The sequence below is a fragment of the Artibeus jamaicensis genome, unplaced genomic scaffold, assembly GCF_021234435.1.
Source record: "Artibeus jamaicensis isolate MK-2021 breed Jamaican fruit bat unplaced genomic scaffold, CSHL_Jam_final scaffold_461, whole genome shotgun sequence".
NCBI classification, from domain to species: domain Eukaryota; kingdom Metazoa; phylum Chordata; class Mammalia; order Chiroptera; family Phyllostomidae; genus Artibeus; species Artibeus jamaicensis.
Window position 1 is genome coordinate 13136022 of NW_026522045.1, and position 20611 is coordinate 13156632.

General features: G+C 39.8%; 1 protein-coding gene across 1 annotated transcript; it reads left to right on the forward strand.

Annotated features, from left to right (window-relative positions):
- Positions 1–14980: 14980 nt before the first annotated feature.
- SERTM2 (serine rich and transmembrane domain containing 2) lies at positions 14981–15253 on the forward strand. Its single transcript, XM_037134276.1, has one exon. It carries the CDS (start codon positions 14981–14983, stop codon positions 15251–15253), a length of 273 nt encoding a protein of 90 aa, XP_036990171.1.
- The last annotated feature ends 5358 nt before the right edge of the window (positions 15254–20611 follow it).

A 20611-nucleotide genomic window follows, 5' to 3' on the forward strand; every position in this document is an offset into this window, starting at 1 on the left:
TGAGCTCTTTGAACGTCGTAATAACCAGTGCTTTGAATTCACTATCTGATAGTTGATCAGCGTCTATTTCATCTAACATTCTTTCTGAAGTTTCTGCTTTTTCTTTCATTTGGGGATTGTTTCTTTGTCTTCTCATTGTTTGAGACTCTTTTTGTTAGTCTCTGCTTCTAAAATTGATCTGTTCTGAAACCCTGGTTTTATGGTGTGAACTTCTGTGGTATGATCCTTGTGAAGTTCAGTGGTGCAGACTCCTTGAAGTTTCTTGATGTTCTTTGTCTCCACCTACACTCACATTGGTCCTCGCGCTGGTCCCTGTGTTGGTCGCCCACCACTGCTGAATGTCCCGGCTCTAGTAGCCACCTCCTCCAGCACCTAGGCCCGTTACTACGGCAGCGGCACAGAGGCTGGGAATGTCCAGGCTCCCGTATTTGGCTCCTCTGCCGCCCCGGGCCATCACAGGGGTTTAGAGTGTCCCGGTTTCCGTTCCTGACCCTCAGCGTCTAGTCCTGTCTCTATGGCAGTGGCACAGAGGCTTAGCATGTCCCAACTCCCGTACCTGATTCCCCACTGTCTAGTTCCGTCGCTATGGCAGCGGCACAGGGGCTGAGAATATTTTGCTCCTGTAGCTGGCTCCTCTGTCGCCCAGGTCCGTCACAGGAGTTTGGAGCATCCAGGCTTCCATACCTGACTACCCGGCATCCAGTCCAGGCGCTATGGCAGTGGCACAGGCGCTGAGAACATCCCAGTCCCGTAGCTGGCTCCTCTGCTGCGTCACACGGGTTTGGAGCATCCCGGCTTCCGTACCGGACTCCCCAGCGTCCAGTCCTGTCGCTATGGCAGCAGCACAGGGTCTGAGAACGTCCTGGCTCCCGTAGCTGGCTCCTCAGGGCCCAGGCCTGTCTCTATGGTGGCGTCACAGGGGCCTTTGGTGTCCCAGCTCCTGCAACTGACCCTTTCATTGCCCAGGCTGATAGCTATGGCATCAGCACAGGGGCCGAGAATGTCCTCGCTCTGGTTCCTGACTCCTCTGTCTCCCAGGACCGTCACAGGGGCTTGGAGTGTCCATCTCCCGTACCTGACTCCCCGACTCCCAAGCCTGTTGCTCTGTGGGCAGCACAGGGGCCACGCGAGACCCAGCTCCAGTAGCTGACTCTGCCGCCGTCTGGTGTTTCAGAATCGGTCACAATCTCTGGTCTTTTAATTTCATAAATGCTGGGTAACCGATGGTTTATTGTGCTGTTTCTCTATAGATCTGCCAGGATTTTCACCCATGAGTACAGGAGCTAGCATCAGCTCCATCTTACTCCGTTGCCATCTTCCCAGCATCCCGGAAGGGTTTTTTTTTTAAGAGAAAATTAGAATTTTAATCAAGACAACCCAAAAATTATTATTCACTATCTTATTTTTAAGGTCTGCAAGTCCTTCTAGAACTTTGACATTTTTACCCCAAGGGAAATCAGAAGTGAGCCATATAGAATTGCTGACTTGCAAATACTAAGAAGCAGATCTTAGACATAGCCTCATTCCCAGGGCAGGAGTGTGATACAGTGATTAAAAGCATGGATTTAGAGTCAGACATACTTTTGTTAAGAGTTTAGGCTCTATCACTGACTAGTTGTATGACCTATAGTGAACTACTTTACCTCTGTAAGGTTCAGTTTCCCCTTCTGTAGTTTCTAAAATGAGCCATACTCTGCAAAGCTTTGCAGAGTATGTAAAGCGTACTCAGCAAACTGCCTCTGTACAGAAAGTCCATCCACCTTGAATACCATTTAGCTTTTGAACCCTGAATAGGTCCTACTCATCCTTCAGGTTTCAGATCAACATTGCTGCTTCCTAGAAGCCTGGATTTCCCAGCCAGAGTTAGGTAATGCTCTTCTATGTCTCCCCCTTATGTGTCCTAAACACATCTTCAATCATAATAAATGTATAATTGGTAGTTTTAAAAAATCTGTTTCTTCCACACATTGGGAACCAGAAAATTAAGTTCCATGGGCTAAATCTGACCCATGACCTCTTTTTGTATAGCTTTCATGATGGGTTTTGGCATTTTTTTATACAGTAGGTTAAGAAAAGAAGAATATCTAAGAGAGACCTTAAGTGTCCCACAAATCCTGAAATATTTACTATCTGGCTCTTAACAGAAAAAGTTTGCTGACCCCTACCACAGACCAAAAGCAATTTGAGGGCAAGGACTGTATTTCCATTTCACTCCATGTCCAATTCCTAGCAGAATGTCTGACATATAATAGGCAGTGAATGTTCATTGAATGAGGGAATGAATTAATAAGTATAACCAGTATTTTAAAAGTATAATTTATGACAGAATCAAAACACAACTTTATTTTGCTTCCTAATATGTAAATAAAATGTCCTCCATTGGGGTAAATTTCCCTGACCCTGATGAAAATTTGGACAGATTTCATGACTTTTCTATTCATTTCTTCAAGAACAAACAGTCCTAAGGTCATTTAGAGTCACTGAACACAGTCCTGATTCAGTAATCAGGACATGTTGAGTCTAAGATGTTAACCAAATAATTCAGGTTTTACTTAGAGATGAGGTCCCTTCTTTCATCCCATGTTACAATATGTAAGCATTGGTCACCTGTTGTCAAACAAGAAGATGATATGTTTTTACATCTTTCCTCACTTGCCACCTTCTTTTGGACATTCACCAGGATGGAAGCAGGAACAGGGTGAAGTAAGGGAATGGACCATTTCTTTCTTGGTAGAGTAAATACTTTCCAACTATGTGGGTCACATTTTCTTCTTTGGGTTGTTTAAGGACCTCTTTCCTACAATTTGAGACCTGGGCTGATGCATTTCTAGTCAGGTTGCTAGTTTACAACTCCTTCCTCAGCACCTAGGAATCCAATAGTTATCTCTGGCTTTTTTTTTTTTCTGGGTTCTCTCCACCCCGCCAGGTGGCTCTGTTGGACAAGGCCCAGAGTGATCCCATCTTGGCCCTCTTTCTTGCATGGCCCCCATTTTGCTCCCAAGAAACACTCAAACATATTTTGCCTTGACAAATTCTGGGAATGCTAACCAATCCCAACACAGTCAACCATGCCAAGGGCCATGTTAGCTTTCTTGGAATGGAGCCTCTACTGCAGAGAACAAATTTGTAGCTGTCTGACTTATCCAATGAAACAGTCTCTTCTGGCATTGAGGTGAAAGAGGTATTATCTCCTCGACTCAAGCACTTCTGTGAAAGATGAAGTAGAATCTTAGCCTGGCAACAGATCTCTGCAATAAAATGTTTTCAAAAAATTTCCTTATTCTCCTCCACTGACCTTTTTTCTTGGAACCTGTTTTGAAGTATTTTCTTTGCATATTCTGTGTATTATAATCTGGTTTTGGAATTCCCCATCTACTGTAGAGTATCTATTATGTCTTTCTAGAAACAATTTTAATGTCATGCTACCTAAGGCTTATTTTTTAATATAGTTTATTGATTATGTTACTACAGTTGTCCCATTTTCCCCCCTTCACTCCCCTCCAACCTCCACACCCCCTCCCCGCACATTCCCCCCTTTAGTTCATGTCCATGTGTCATACTTATAAGTTCTTTAGCTTCTACATTTCCCATACTATTCTTACACTCCCCCTATTTTCTACCTACCAACTATGCTACTTATTCTCTGTACGTTTTCCCCCTCTCTCCTCCCCTCACTCCCTTGTTGATAACCTTCTATGTGATCTTTATTTATGTGGCTCTGCTCCTGTTTTATTGTTGCTTAATTTGTTTTTGTGTTAGATGTGGTTGTTAATAATTGTGAGTTTGCTGTCATTTTACTAGACATGTTTTTATCTTTTTTTTTCTTAGATAAGTCTCTTTAACATTTCATATAATAAGGGCTTGGTGATGATGAACTCCTTGAACTTGACCTTATCTGAGAAGCACTTTATCTACCCTTCCATTCTAAATGAAAGCTTTGCTGGATAGAGCAATCTTGGATGTAGGTCCTTGCATTTCATGATTTGGAATATTTCTTTCCAGCCCCTTCTTGACAGTAAGGTCACTTTTGAGAAATCAGCTGACAGTCCGATGGGAACTCCTTTGTAGGTGACTGTCCCCTTATCTCTTGCTGCTTCTAGAATTCCCTTCTTCATTTTAATCTTGGGTAATGTAATTATGATGTGCCTTGATGTGTTTCTCTTTGAGTCCACCTTCTTTGGGACTCTCTGAGCTTCCTGAACTTCCTGGGAGTCTATTTCCTTTGCCAGATTGGTGAAGTTCTCCTTTCTTATTTGTTCAAATAACTGTTCCACTTGTTGCTCTTCCTCTTCCCCTTCTGGTACCCATGTAATTTCATTTTGGAATGTTTAAAGATGTCCTGGAGGTTCCTAAGCCTCTCCTCATTTTTTTTTGAATTCTTGTTTCTTCATTCTTTTCTGTGTTTGGTTGTTTCTTTCTTCCTTCTGGTCCACCCCACTGATTTGAGTACCAGTTTCTTTTCCATCACTATTGGTTCCCTGTGCATTTTCCTTTATTTTACTTAGAGTAACCTTCATTTTTTCATCTAATTTGCAACCAAATTCAACCAATTCTGTGAGCATCCTGATTATCAGTGTTTTGAACTGTGCATCTGATAGGTTGGCTATCTTTTTCACTTAATGGTATTATTTCTGGAGCTTTCATCTGTTCTGTCATTTGGGCCATATTTTTTTTGTCTTGACATGCCTGTTACATGGTGAGGGGCAGAGCCTTAGGTATTCACCTGGGTGGGGCAACCCAGTTGCTGGATTGGGATGCAGTATGTGGAGGTGTGGTCAGAGAGGGAACAATGGCACTTGCTCTGCTCTCTGCTGGATTTCAGTCACTTCCACCGCTTCCCTCAGGCAAACAGGGTCCTTCTGGTGTTAGTTCCCAGGTGGGTGGGCTTGTGTATGTTCTAGGACCCTGTGGATCTCTCCAACGAGCTCTCCTGTGAGGCTGGGAGTCTCTCCCAGAACCTCAACCCCCACAGGTGTTTTCAATGGGTGTTTTGAGGCTTTTATTCCCCCATGCTGAGACCTTGGGTGGTGAGGTCTGTCTCACTCCCCAGTTTCACTGGGATTATCTGTGCTCAATGTGGGACCGCCCAGTCCACCAGCTGCCTTGTGTGCAGCGCCCCTCCATAATCTGCTGCCTCACTGGGTCTGCCCACTGCTGCCTTGCGCTCCCAGGGTCCACCAGCTGACACTTTGCTGCCAGTCCTCTCTGCCCAGCTGTGCGACTCCACCCCTCCTACCAGTCTGGATGAATGTTTCTTCTTTAACTCTTTTGTTGTTGGACTTCCATACAGTTCAATTTTCTGTCAGTACAGGTTGTTTTTTTGTTTCTAAATTGTTGTCCTTATTTTGGTTGTGCAAAGAGGCACATGCCTCCATCTTAGCCAGAAGTCTATTTTTTTCTAATTAGCTAATGAAAGTTAGACAATCTCTGGCAAAATCTACAGTTATATTCATGTAGCCTTATTCTCTTTCAATATCTACAATTTTGAGATAATAATATTAACATTTATTGAGCATCTACTAGGTCATGAATGTTTTAGGGATATTTTCTGATGTAATCCTCATGAAGATAATTATCCCCTCTTTTATAGAGGAGTTTCAAAAAATTAATTGATTTCCTCAAGGTAAGTGGTAAAATATAAATCAAAGCTGGTATAGAAACACAGGTCTACCTGATTTTAAAATCCATGGTCTTTTTGTTACACCATGATGTTCAAAGTTTTCCACCAGAATTCCCCAAATGGAGTGTATCCCTAGGAAGTCTGAATAACTCAAAAAGGGACCACCACAAGTGCAAAATTTCTCTGAAAGCACCTGCTTGATTGTAAAAATGCATAGAAAATTTGTATTTTATTCTGCAATATGTGTTTATTGTCATATAAACTATGTTGAAAATTGTTCTCCCTATCTGAATTTTTAAATAAAATTGATCCTCTAAAATATGTACTATATTTACCCTGTATTTTCATGGGTCTTGAGCATACTACTCCAGTTTGAGAAAGTTCAACACATTCCATAAGTTATTAGACTATACCAGTAAGGTATAAAGGGTTTCAAGGAGAGCCTCAACCTGCTGTAACCCCTGGAATGAAGGAAATAAAAATATAAATGATACTTGTTAAGGAGAATTTGGCAATAAAGGAAAAAGCACTGTAGTAATTTCTTTTTTCTTTTTAAAATATTTCATTTATATTTATTTTTAGAGAGAGAAGGCAGGGAGAAATACATCTCCCATCGATAGATAGACAGATGCACCAATAAACTGCCTCTCTCATACCCCCAACCAGGGACCTTATCTGCAACACAGGCATATATCCTGACTGGGAATTGAACCAGCAACTTTTTGGTTCACAGGCCAGTGCTCAATCCACTGACCTGCACTAGTCAGGGAAGCAGTGGAAAGGTTTTCTTAGGCTCCACCGAGGACTAAATGCCAATCAACCACAAAGTTAGGCAATATAGAGCTTTATTGGGGTTTGCACGCCCAGGCAAGTTTCTCTAGTCTGCAGAGTGGGGCAGCGTTTTATTTTGGTTGGCTCTCTTTGTGGGAGCTGGGGGTTGGTCCCCTTTGAACAAAGTGGCAATATATCATTGGTGGTTCTCCTTGGTCTCGTGTTGTTATGCAGATATCTCTTTTGGCAAAGCCCGCCATTCTGGCTCTTGGGTTTGACGTCATCCGTCTTTTCCAGGTTGTAGTTCAGCCACCATTTTGTCCTACCCCACCCATCCTGATAGCAGTCATTTCTTAAAGATTGGCATTGCAGTGTTATTACTATATACTATCATTCTTATAAAATATTATTATTAATTTATTGATAGAAATTCTTGATTATCATGAGTTGTTGAGTGAACTATACATTAATGATGTTATAATATTGAAAAAGTGACATGAGGACGTTCAGCTGTTCATTATGCAGAGGCTATGGAGTATAGAAACTACATGCTTATTTCCGAGAGAGGGAAAGTCCATAGTTTGCATTGAGTTCTCAAAAGAATCTGAGACCTGTAAAATGTTAAAAACCACTGCTACAGAGAAAAGAGCAGAGACTTTGGGATCACACTGTCTTATTTTCAAATACTGGCTCCAAGCTTCCTAAAGTGTATGATATACTTCTTCTCTGAGTCTCAGTAACCTTATTTGTAAAATGAGAATAATACCCAAGTCAAGAGTTGTTGTGAGGATTAAATGAAATTCTCTATATTAAATGCTTGACACAGAAGGGTCACACAAGAAATGTTAATCTCCCTCCTCTGCCACAATATATGAAACACGGTAAGGACATTTAAACTACAGGTAGATGAATAATTTCTAAAGAAATATGTACCCTGGAAAGAAATGCATTCTTCAAAGATATTCTACCTAAAGCTTAGATCCTCCAACCAGAAACTCAGACATAGATTCAAAGACTGATATTAAATTTCCACAAAAAATGTTTAAATAATAAAAGTACTCAGTTCATGCCTAAACAAACATTCCCCAAACCTGGGGACATATATATGAATATGTTCTCTTTGGAAAGACAGAATTATTTAAATACCACTACACCCTGGCATATTTGGTTTCAATTCTAAGCATATATTACTGTAAGACCTGGGATGAAAAACTTCTTTAATTGTGCAATAGATCTGATCCTCTTAAGTGACATATGAAGAAGCTTTCAGCAAAACAGAGAGCCTTTGCTAATCCTCCAAATGCATGAAGAAACCTCGAAGGGGTTAAAGTGCAAGGCTTATAAAAACTTTGCTTCTCAGCTTCTCTCTTATCTCCTCCCTCTCTGACTCCATAACGCTAAAGGCAGAGGAGAGCTGAATCACTCACTACCTTTCCTGCATACTCTAAAGTCTTCCCTGAGAAAGGGAAACTGGGGACTTTATTCAGTTTGCTTTTATTCAAGTGTTCCAGAGGGTATATACACATATCCGAACGACACTTTTCTTAGCTTTTTAGAGTTTATAAGGAGAAAGGCAGTTGAAACTGCACTCTAAAGCTGTAAGTGGCAACTGGCATTTTAAATACCTATTAGATGTTTTTATATTTTGCACTGGAAAGGTTTGACTCTTCTGGAAAGAGAAGGCATAATTTGCACGAATATAGTCTTGCATCCTGTTTCTCTGGCAAAACAAGACTTATATTCTATTTTCCAGATATTCCAGAGATGTTCCTGAACAAGTTGTCTGTGCAAAGGGTGATTTAAACCTCCAACCCATTCATCCCGTGAGCCAGGAAAGGTAAGAGAGATTTGAAAATATTATGATGTTATTTACGGTGAAGTGAGCGGCACTATTTTATTTATCAGCAGGTGTAGCAAACAGGCACCATCTGCTGCAGAAAATATAGCAACTCCCACTTGAGAAAGCTTATTACTTAATGGCTCCAGCCATTGAAAAAGCACTTGTGGTTAGAACTGTTTTTTCATAGGCTTATATGGAACTAGATACTCTAACAGCCTCTTCCTCCCTTAGTTTTCTTGCCCTCACGCTGGGCAAATAAATGCAAACTGAATGCATTAACTCCTAAAAGCTGTTTCAATTGATACTTTTAACTTTCTCTTTTGAATTGTTCCACTGATCATTTTTCTTAGCTATTTGGTGGGATTTCAACTCTGGAATCATATAGGCAGGTGTCATGCAGAAAAATGTAAAATTACCAGTGCATTTTTTTTTCAGAACTTTATCATGTTAAACTAGCAAAAGTGACTACTAGTAGCTCCTTGAGGACTGAAATCCTATACCCCAGCACTTATCAGTTTGACTGGTACTTTGTTTGGCATTCAGTGGTCTACTGAATAAATGTCAATCTGATTTTCAGTATCCAAGCAGAACCTTATTGCTGTTATTAGAAACAAGATTCACTAAACAATCCCTCTTAGAGTTGATGGATGGAGAAAACAATACATTCCCTTCTCATTTTAAGGGGACAAATTCATGATCTGGGTGAATTTTGTGCTTCTGTGTGGTTATATATACTGTGATGATGTGGAACATTACCAAAGACTTGACATTTCAATGTTCATACCAAAAACACTCAAAGTTTAATTTATTACCAAGGGTTTTATTTATCAAATTAATGGCAAACATACAATCAGAGAAGCAAAGGTGTATTCACATTGCTGGTGGATATTTTGATTTACATTAGAAGAGAAGTAAACCAGATGTTCAGGCTAATGTTGGACATTAGCCAATTATTAAATTAATCTCTTTGCCATTCCCCCAAACTTCCCTTCTCCTTTCCTTTCTTCCTCCCTTCTTTACCAATGTTTTTCTGCTTCCCTATCTTCATCTCTACCTCTTAATCATTCATTTCCTCCTACGCCTTATACACTTCCAAAATCCCTAATCATTTTACTCACTTCTCACATTTCCTTCCTTTGTTACTTCTCCTTCCTCTATTTTCCTACCTTTATTTTCCTATTTGTCCTATCCCTCAGTCTCCTCCTTATCCCTCAATAGCTTTTTATCACTTTATCAAAGATTAGAGACTGAATTTTATTTTATGAACTTTCCAGAAAGGACTGCAGGATACTAAAATTCTATAAGGTATTTCCACGAAAATCAGACACTTCAGAATTAATAGAATTTTTATTTCTTTTTGCAGTCTCATAGTTTTTCTTCTTTCCAAATGATGCAGAACTTTTAATGGAGCAACCACATTATCTAAATAACTCATTGTTTAGTTAGCAAAGATAGCTATCACAATCCTGTTTGGAAAGCTTTCATAAAAAGTTGTCACAGATACAGGACCAGAGTAACAAAGAGGATTCCTCACTTCCTAAATTTTTGTTAAAAAATCCTTCATGGATTTGAGGAATTAAATTGATAGACTTGTCTGCATTAAACAGGATATTTGGTTTCGTGTAGACTGTGGAGGTTTTAAGAAATATATGATTAGTTTTCAAAACCTTGAAATGAAATGTTTAAAGAAATTGACAACTGCCCTGGCTGGTGTAGCTCAATGGATTGAGCACAGGCCTGTGAACCAAAGGATCGAGGTTCGATTCCCAGTCTGGGCACATGCCTGGGTTGCAGGCCAGTTCTCAGCAGGGGATGCACAAGAAGCAACCATACATTGATATTTCTCTCCCTCTCTCCTTCCCTTCCCCTCTAAGGATAAATAAATTAAATTAAAAAAAGAAATGACAACTGTATGTGAGATTGTTCAGAACTGATAGAGTTTCAGAGTCAATTGTTTAAGAGGCATAAAATGTATTATCAACTGTTAGTGAAAATAATCTATTGATGCAATTGCACTCACTGTAAACCCATCCCATGTAGTTTTCTTTAAAATTATGTAACTGAAATAGTAATTCAAGTGCAAAGTTTCTGACAAAGTGATTATTCCCTAGTTCCAGGTTATAATCAGGAATTCAGTCTCCTTTACACAATAAGAAATAGGGGAGTGGGTGACTTGAATAAAAAGAAAAGGGAGTTTTAGGATCTTCCCCAAGCCATATTAGCAATCAAAACAGAGAAAAGACTGGGCTTCTCTTCAAACTGTTGGTGCAAAATGCATTTCTTCTGCTATATCCACTGATTTAGTCAACAATCATTGAGCTGCTACTGCAAGCATGGTTATATAAGGAATAAAATGTTGAAAAAATATCCCAAAAGAATTTATAAATTACAACTTACAGAAAAACACTAGATCATTGTCCTAATACTACAAGGTTTGGGGTTCTATTCCAGGTCAAGGCACATACAAGGATCAACCAATAAATGCATAAATAAGTGGCACAGCAAAATGATGTCTGTCTGTTTGTCTCTCTCTCTCTCAAAATCAACAAAAAAAATTTTTAATGCTTTTTTAAAGTAGGGCTCCCAAACAACCAATAAAACAGATTAAACAGATTAGCTATGTGTTTTAGCTGGGCTGTCTAGACAAAAAGACTTATTGTTAACTCTCAAAGCTTACTGTGCAAAGAATCACCTAAGAACTTGTGCATATAATGAATATTCCTGAGCCTTGATTTAAAATATTAGATTTCAGTACGGCTGGTAAAATGTCTAGGAAATTTACATTTTAAATGATGTATGGGGTCCATGCATCACACTCTTGAGAAAAACTGGATTTGAGAGAACAAACAAGGTCCAGAACCAAGGGCTTGGGGAGATGGAGCTACCAATAGCAGATCTGAAATCTGTCTTTTTAACAAGCTTCTCAGGTGAACCACTGCCATTGGGGCATGGTATTTCTAGGGAAGTAAAGGATACCTGCTGTGATTGTCTTTTCCACTTGTTAGTGAATCAGAAATCAAGGTAGATATACCTTTAAGTATTGCAAAAATGTCTTCTAGACCATTGCTCCAAAGACAATAAGAAAAGACTAAATCTTTTTGCATTTGTTGCTTATGAACCAGGTGGTTCTTCATAGGTGTTAGGGGCAGCAGGTAGGTAGACTAAGAATCATGCAGCTTACAGGAAGTAGGCTAGTGAATATAAAATTTAAGCTGAAGTGTTCCCAGGCTGGGGGAAAAATTCAAGATCATAAGAAGACTACTGTGATTGTTGGAACTATTTCTGTAAACTCTCCTTGAATATGTTAACAAGCGACAGAACTAGGCTACATTGTCAGCTCTCCACTACTACTGCACATAGAAGTTTGACAGGTGATAGTGGTTTATATTGTTTATTTTAGTCACTCACATTCAAAATTCATGTTTAGAATCACAAGCTAAATCATTTTGGAAGACTTCTGTAGTAAATAGTTGCTGATATTTACACACTGGAATGGTTGTCTTTGCCAGTAAAGACAAGGTTCTGGTTTTTTTTTTTATTATATACATTTTTTAAAAATTTTTGTTTTATTGATTATGCCATTACAGTTGTTCTATTCCCCCCCTTTATTCCCCTCTGCCCTGCACCCCCCACCTCTACCATTCCCCCCCTTTAGTTTATGACCATGTGTCTCAAGTTCTTTGGATTCTATATTTCCCATACTATTCTTGCCCTCCCTCTATTTTCTACCTACCATCTATGCTACTTATTTTCTGTATCTTCTCCCCCCTTCTCCTCCTCCCACTCCCCTGTTGCTAACCCTCCTTGAGATCTTCATTTCTATGGTTCTGCTCCTGATCTAGCTGTCATTTTAGCTTGTTTTTGTTTGAGATGTGGTTGTTAATAACTGTGAGTTTGCTGCCTTTCACTGTTCATCTTTTTTATCTTCTTTTTCTTAGGTAAGTCCCTTTAACATTTCATATAATAAGGGCTTGGAGATGATGAACTCTTTGAATTTGATTTTATCTGAGAAGGACTTTATCTGTCCTTCCATTCTAAATGAAAGTTTTGCTGGATAGAGCAATCTTGGTTGTGGGTCTTTGGATTTCATGACTTGGAATACCTCTTTCCAGCCCCTTCTTGCCTGGAAGGTCTCTTTCAAGAAATCTGCTGACAGTCTGATGGGAACTTCTTTGTAGGTGACTGTCCCCTTATCTCTTGCTGCTTCTAGGATTCTCTTCTTCATTTTAATCTTGGCTAATGTAATTACATGATGTGCCTTGGTGTGTTTCTTCTTGGGTCCAACTTCTTTGGGACTCTCTGAGCTTCCTGGATTTCCTGGAAGTCTATTGCCTTTGCCAGATTGGGGAAGTTCTCCTTTATTATTTGTTCAAATAAGTTTTCCACTGGTGGCTGTTCCTTTACCCCTTCTGGTACCCCTATAATTTGGATGTGGAGTGTTTAAAGATGTCCTGGAGATTCCTAAGTCTCTCATTTTTTTTGAATTCTTGTTTCTTCATTCTTTTCTGGCTGGTCATTTTTATCCTCCTTCTGGTCCACTCCTTTGATTTGAGTCCCAGTTTCCTTTCCATTACTATTGGTTTCCTTTGTATTGCTATTCATTTCAATTCGTTTAGCCTTCATATGTTTCTCTAATTTGTCACTAAAATCAACCAGTTCTGTGAGCATCCTGATCACCAGTGTTTTGAACTGTGTATCTGAAAGTTTTGCTATTTCTTCGTCACTTAGATTTATGGGCTCTGGGGCTTTGAATTCTTCTTGAGCCATTTTTGGTCTGTTCGCGCCCATTAAGTATGAGGAGCAGAGCTTTAGGGGCAGGGCGCCCCTCCAGGGCAGGGTCGCTGGGTTGTGACGCTGTATGTGGGGGCGGGGTCAGAGCTGGGAAATGGCGGCTGTCTCTGCCGCCTCCCATTGCTGGGACCCGCTCCGTCCCATCTCACTGCCCACTCCCACGCAGGTCTATCTGCGCAGGAATGCGCCAGCACAGTCAACCTGCCATGCCCTTCAGTGCAGGAATGCACCAGCACAGTCAACCTGCCACACCCTTCACCTTCACTGGATACACCGGTCGCTCAGTGGGTTGTGCTCACTAGGTCACTCACTGGGTCTGCCGTTTGCAACCCCACGCCTGGGATCTGCACACCTGAGTCCGTCTGACTGAGTTTTCCTGTGCAACCCCGCTCCACCAGCTGCTGGTTTCGCCCCTCTTACCGGTCAGGCTGAAGAATTCGTTGTTATCGGACTTCTGAAAAGTTCAATTTTCTGTGTTCTGGCTGTGTTTTCTGTTGCTAATATTGTGTTGTCTCTAAACTTGGTTGTGTGAGAAAGCAAGGCGTCCCCACCTATGCCTCCATCTTGGCGGAAGTCCGGTTCTGTTTTTATTGATCATAAAAGATGCAATTATTTGATCCCAACTAATATGCTCTCTCAATTTCTTCTAATTTTTAAATACTGAAAAAAGGTGTGTTGCCATGTCCACAGACTTAAATGAGAAAGTAAACACACAAAAATAAAATTGGGAGAAGCCTGCATTCCTTAATTTGTTAAAGTGACCCATTGTACTGGAACCTGGAGTTTTAAAATGAATCCTTAGATTTCAATCTTCTTTAGTTCATTGCTAGGCTTTCTTGGTTAAACTAGAAAAGTGGTTATCAGTCCTGACTATACTATAGAGTCACTTGGGAAGCTTTAAAATAATACCAGTGTTTGGACCCCACCCCAGACCCATAAAATCTGACTCTGCAGTGGTGCCCTGACCCCTAGTCAAAAGATTATAATTCAGAATATCTGGCTTGAAGCCCAGTTTCTATATTTTAATATGTACCTCAGGTAAATCTTATGATCAGTTAGTTTGGAAAGCACAGTTTTAATTTTAGTTATTATCTGCTGTTCAGTAATTTGAATTTTTCTGTAACCTTTTAATAGTTACTTACCAAATAGGAAAAAAAGCATTCAAAATAATAAAAACTCGGGATATCATTTTAAATTTAATTTATTAATAGTAAACCATTTTGTAATATATCAGTTAATTTTTACTTCAAAAATTGCCATCTGATTTTCTTAGATACCTGAATCATTTATTTTTATTTATTTTCAGAAAAATAATTCTGTTGAAGATTCGTAAAAGTCAAATCTTCTGAGCCTAAAACTACTGCTGTCAGCACCTGTGAGACTTCATCCATCTGAAAATTACCAGGTCTGACAATACTTTTCTTCCAGTGTACAGTGAGTGATGTCAACAAAACTGTAGAAAACACATTCTCTAGCATTCTAGCCTTCAAGCTGTGGCAGCTGTTTAGGAACCTTACAAGCTCTGTCTTTAGGTGAGATTCAGAAAGACAAGAAGGGTAAAAATTCAGATATGCTAAGCTTGAAATATACAAAAGCTTTAGAAAGTCTCTTCATATAGAAACCCAATTAAGTTCACATAATTAGTGCATGCATTTAGATGAGTTGTAAGTAAAACAAATCCCTTTCTCCTACCAAAACTGAATAAAAGTGTGATTTAATACTCTGAGACATTCTTGTACCTATACCAGTATCATAAAGTAATTTCACAATTTTATTTTAATCACTATAATGTCACCACTTTTTTGCTTATGTACTACTGACATACCTCTGGTCATGATTGCTTTGTAGGAGACTGTTAGAAAACCTCCAATATATTCAGAGATAATCTAAGTGACTGTGGAATGCCTCAAGGGCAGTAGAAATCAAATAGAAACAAATACCTACTCAAGTGTCGAGTGATGACAGAGACACATCTCAAGTACCCTGGAACTCTCACTGAATGGACCCATTTCTCCACCCCAGCAACAGAGGTTAACACCACTTTAGATAAGTATCCCAACCTGTACATATATGTGGGCTTATTCCTGAGCCTCCTGGCCATTCTCCTCCTGCTGCTCTTCATAATGCTCCTTCGGTTCAAACATGTCATCTCACCCATCAACTCTGAGAGCTCAGAAAGTGTTCCTGAATTCACAGATATAGAGATGCAGAGTCGAATTCCCACTTATTAAAGCCAGGATGAAGATGAGTTTTAGTGGATCTCAGTAAACTTTTGTATGTGGGTGATGTCCAGGAAAGCTTACCTTTATTGCATGCAACTTCCCATGTCGGAAATCAAGAAGTTGTTCATTTAACAAAATGTTGTTTGTGTTTTCTTTGTGTTACTCTTTATCTTGACTCCATTTGTCAGATAACTAAGAGGTTTAATACTCATTCTTTTCTAGGAATATAAAAAATGGCAGCTGGTGGGAGGGCATGTTTCCATAGTAACCACAGAGAGCCAGATCCTTGAGCAAACCTCAGACCACAGAAATTCACATGCAGCTGTTGTAAAAAAAAAAAAACAACAAAACACAGGATGCCTGCAACTGCAAGAACAAGGAAAATTTGCCTTCAAAGGGGCTGATTGTTCAAAGAGGGTTACCCAAGAAAAGAACAAGTTTGACCCTAAAGAATTGCTTTTATCATCTAAGGCCATTGGATTTGAATCAAATGAAAGAAAACATTTAAAGAAACTTTCAGTTTAAAGAGCAAGTTTGCAGAAAGAAGTTTCCAGTCAACAAACTCAGCTAGACAGGAAAAACGTGCATTTTATATCTGTGTTATTACTATTACTGAACTTTAAAAAACTCAGATAATGACAGATGTATTACAAAAATCTGGAACAATGAGATTCTCCCAAACCAAGAGAAAACTAAGTCAAAATGTGCTCATGACAATTAAAGTTACATTATACATGCAGATTTGTTTCCTCTTTCTTCCTCCCTATCACAGGGTTGAGTTGACATAAACATGAGCTTTGTTTAAAGGTGACCCTAGCAAAGAGGACTCAACTTCACTTGGAAGCAGAAATGAAATAATATTAAAATAATATTAAATTGTTGAACAAAGTAATTAAACAATTAAAGCCGCTGTTAAATTATTGTGGCTTTGGACAAAACATTCAAGCTTCTGGATACCAGGTTTTTCTTTCTGAAAAATGATCAGATAGCTATTTAGTCATCACCAGACTCCTTTTAGATCTGAGTGTAAGAAAAATAGAGACAAAGGAGGAAAGGACTAAACAACATCCCTCAACAAATCTTTACTGAGATCAACGTCCTCAAATTGACATTTGTCTTGCCCAGAAAATGTTCCTTCCTTCCTGATCCCTGCCAAAAGATGAAGTGTTTCACTTATTACCTATAAGATAAATATATTTTGAAAAATTAAATCTTCATAAGTAGCCCTGGTATGCCAATAGTAGAAAAAGATTGATGTTTTTTAAGAAACCAAATGTTTCAAAGGGGAACCATATTAGAATTTGGAAGGGTGGTCATATTTTTTTGCCACCAAAGAACAAGTATACCTGTGTTAAATTCTATCTGCTTAAAAAAAATCAATTATCTATTGCATCTAAAAAGTGGTTGTTAAATTTCACAAGATGCTCCCTCAGCAACTGCAGTGGAAGTGAGAGAGAAATGGAATGGAAGTTAGGTTAATGTCATCTCCACCCAGACATGCAGCTCTCTCTAGCTTGTTACCAATTTAGATTGTCACTTTTGTTCTAAGTCTAGCTTGGTGGTGAAATTCCCAAGTGCTTCCTACTTTTATACACAGTCATTTGGCAATACTTCCCTCTCCAAGGGGCTGCAAGTGTATAATCCCTACACACAGAGCTAAACTTAGCAGTGAGGCTGACTCTGGCACACCTGTTACAACAGTACAGTTAAGAGCTGGCAGCTGTAGTCTACACTATTCAGAATAGATCAGCAGGTAGGCTAAAACAGATAGGGCATACACTTCTCTTTTGGCATATTTTTCCCAAATTAAAAGTGACTCATATTATTACATTTGGTGATTTATGTTGTGTCTTTATTCAACACCCAGACTCCATATACTCTACAATTTTAGTTCTTGGCAGCCATACATGGACTTCCTCAAAGGCTGGCAATATACCCCAGAACTTCTTAAGGACACATATGTCTCCCCTCCCTTTGTGCTCACAGTATTTGAATGCATTTTACAATTAAGAAGTCAGTGGCTGGCTAAATTAAGAAATTGACTACACTTCCAATAGCAATAAATAGCAAGATGCCCAATGCCTTGTTGCTGAATCTAATGAACAGACAGACTGCACATTTATTTCTTGCTCATCTACGTCCCCAACCAAAATTTTAGGAGTTTAAAACTGCCATTTAATCACTGACCTTGTAACAGGGTGCAGCCAAGAGGGGTGCCCCAAAAAGGTATTTGGGATGGGGTCCAGAACTCAAGGTGTCCAGGAAATATTAGTATGTCTTCACTCTTACCCCCCACAGGTGTCAGCTGGGGGAAGGGACAAAGGAGAGGGGCCATTGAGAGCTGTTTTGCATAGCAACAGTTTCGCAGCTAACCTCTAGAATGGTCATTTAACACATCTATAACCTCTAACTGGTTTCATAGATATGTTAAATAGCTGTAGCCATGCTTTGAGCCAGGGAAAAGGGAGAGACTTCCACCCAAGGTGCAATTGGGAGGCAACTCCCAGACTCCATTACAGCGCCTGCGTGAGAGCTTGGAGATGATTAACTCCATGCCATGGGGCCATGCCTCCAGAATCATGATGGCAGCTCAGTAAACTTGAAATATATGGGAGTGCTGGCAGGTATAGCCAATTGTGGGAGGAGTCGGAAATGGGGCTGCAAAAGAGGACTGGCTCTGGGATTTAAAACCTAGACACGGCAGCCATTGGTGGAGAATCATGCGGCTTTGCCAGAGTGGGGACCCCCACTGCGATGTAAAGAAGAGAACCACACACTTTTGGCCAGAATGGGGACTCTCACAGCCATGTGAGAGAGAATCACCATGTAGCTATAGCAGGGATTACTACGTGGTTTTGCCAGAGTGGGGACCCCTGCAGCCATGTGAAGGAAAGAACCATGCAGTTTTAACCAGAGTACAGATCCCTGCAGCTCTGGTAGAAGAGGACCACCTGACTTTGGGGTGCTCCCTTTGGCTGCATGGCCTGGGAAGCAGGAGAGACTTTTCCTGGAAGAATGGGTACAAAGAACTCTTTCCAGTAGGCCATGAGAAGGTGCCACATGGCTTTGGATTAATTAGAGATCCTGCCTGGATGGTAACACAGATGATGGTGCCAGCAACCTGAAACACAGACATGTGCTTCCTTTCCTGAGATATGGTACCACTAATTAGGGCAGGGGGAGAAGGAAGGATGGTGGGCATCTGTGGTTATCCTAAAGTACTTTGATATTTTAATGGGGGACAATGGGTCACTACTTTAAGTCTGTATAGCTTTAAATAAACCTTTTCACAAATCTCTGGCATTGAGAGACATTTTTCCTCTGGTGGCGGACAGACAAGCCCAATAGGTGGTCCGGATGGTATTAGTATACCGTCCTTGCAGGGGGGCCCTGTTGTTCTGTGACAGTTTTTGGCATCCCTGGGTGGGCCAAATATTGCCCCCCTTGGACCTCTGTTCTGTAACAACCTGGATGAAGTTTTTAATTTATGATTGGGTTACTCACCTGGAAAACAACCACCCTCTTTCATCACAACTATCCCATGGGATCCAGATCTTTGAGTATTAATGAAATCACACTACACATATTGCACTAAAATAGTAGCATAACCACTCACAGTTTCCAATGATAACATATATGGAGATGAATTTAAGCAGATGTGTCATTATGGTGACTTACATGGTATTAATCTTTAGGAAAATGAAATTGAATGTTTTCATCATAGCAAACATTGTAAAGAAAAGAAAATTTCTATTAATATTGAATTATATCCCCCAATGTATTAATTAACATATATATTACTATTCAAAGAAGCAGCAGCTAGAGTAATGTGCATAATTTGAATTTACCCATTTATCCAAAATGCTGACTTGTCCATTCCCTCCCCAACACCCACTGTCCAAAAAATTTCACATTAGCCTAAATGTACATATACAGGTAGGCTATTTACATATAGATGCACTTTATTTTAAGGTGGAAAGAATGATTATTTACTTTTTATTATGCTGAACCATATGTAAGTGCCATTTCTGTATGTCAAAAATGCTCAAATATTGGCAATTTCATGTAATTCAAACTAATATAAAGACCATTATATCAATTATTTAAATAGTAAACTCTTCTATTGTTGTGGACCACTCTGCTTCATTCTAGGAATTGTAACTCTATCCCCTGTGGCTAAGGAGGAGTCAGTGACCTTTGGAATGTGAGACACAGGAGACAAAGCTTGTCTTTGGCAGCAAACGCTGCCTCAGTTTCCTCTCCCTGCCCCCGAAGCTTGGTTGGAAGTCAATGACGGGGAAGACCCCTCACAGCAGGGGGCAACCTAAGCCAGACTCGATCACTTGGGAGGCCTTCATGGAAGGACTAGGGGGGCTGCAACAAAAAGGGAGCAATAGACTCTCACCCCCCAGCTTTGACAAAGCCCGAGTCCCCATGTTCTCTGGGAGAAGCGCTTCCTGGCTCTAATCCCCTTAAGCCTGAATACCTGATGGGGAAGGGTGCAGCTCCTTGCCTTGCTAGAGCGGGTCCTGGGGGAAAATCTGGCATCACAAAGACTTTCTGATAAACCTGTGAAATCTGCTCTGCTAAGAGTGTTTTCATTCATATGTTAAGGGTTTGAGCAGGAAATCCTAAAACTCTGTTCCTGACAGACACTTACTCAGACTAAGCCCTCAGAGTTCTTTGAAATGTTATCTACTGTTTGATCCTTGCCACCCTGTATTCCTGTGTATTACAACCCAATAAAAGGCCCTGAAGGAGGGGGCTCAACACCTTTTTTCCCCTGAGAAACTGGCCACTGCTCAAGGCCTTTTTCCTCTGGGAAACTGGCCACCTCTCCTCCCCAAGCGGATCACATTATGTCTCAGTCATGTTTACTTTCATCCGTGGCACATGGGGGGACTTTCGAGGAAAGTCGCTCCCACATTCTATGTTTAAAAATAATTAAATGTCTAAAAATTTACTTTGCATACATTTCAGAACCACTGGTTGTATAAAACAAGGTACATTATAAAAGATTTATATATTATGTGTTATATATTAGGCAAGAAATATTAAAGTTAATCAAGACATTTTCATACAGCCTAATTTTTCCATTCATGCCAAATCTGAGGCTTTGAACTCATAACTGAGTTTGACTGCAGCAGACCCTACCACACTTGCTAAATAGGTAAAAGGGATCCATTTAATGCAATCAAATGGTTATATTTAGTGAGACATTTTATTCATCTGTTATTTGTACAAAAGGAACTTTTTTAACAAAATGAAGAATTGTGTGGAAGAAAATTTGTGTTTGTTTTTTTTTAAATCATTAACATTTGAAGTACATTCATTTGGTATAAAAACAGAAATATAATATTTGAATTA

What these genes read in the sequence shown, in the direction of transcription:
- SERTM2 (XM_037134276.1), top strand. Translation starts at nt 14,981, where the DNA reads ATGACAGAGACACATCTCAAGTACCCTGGAACTCTCACTGAATGGACC.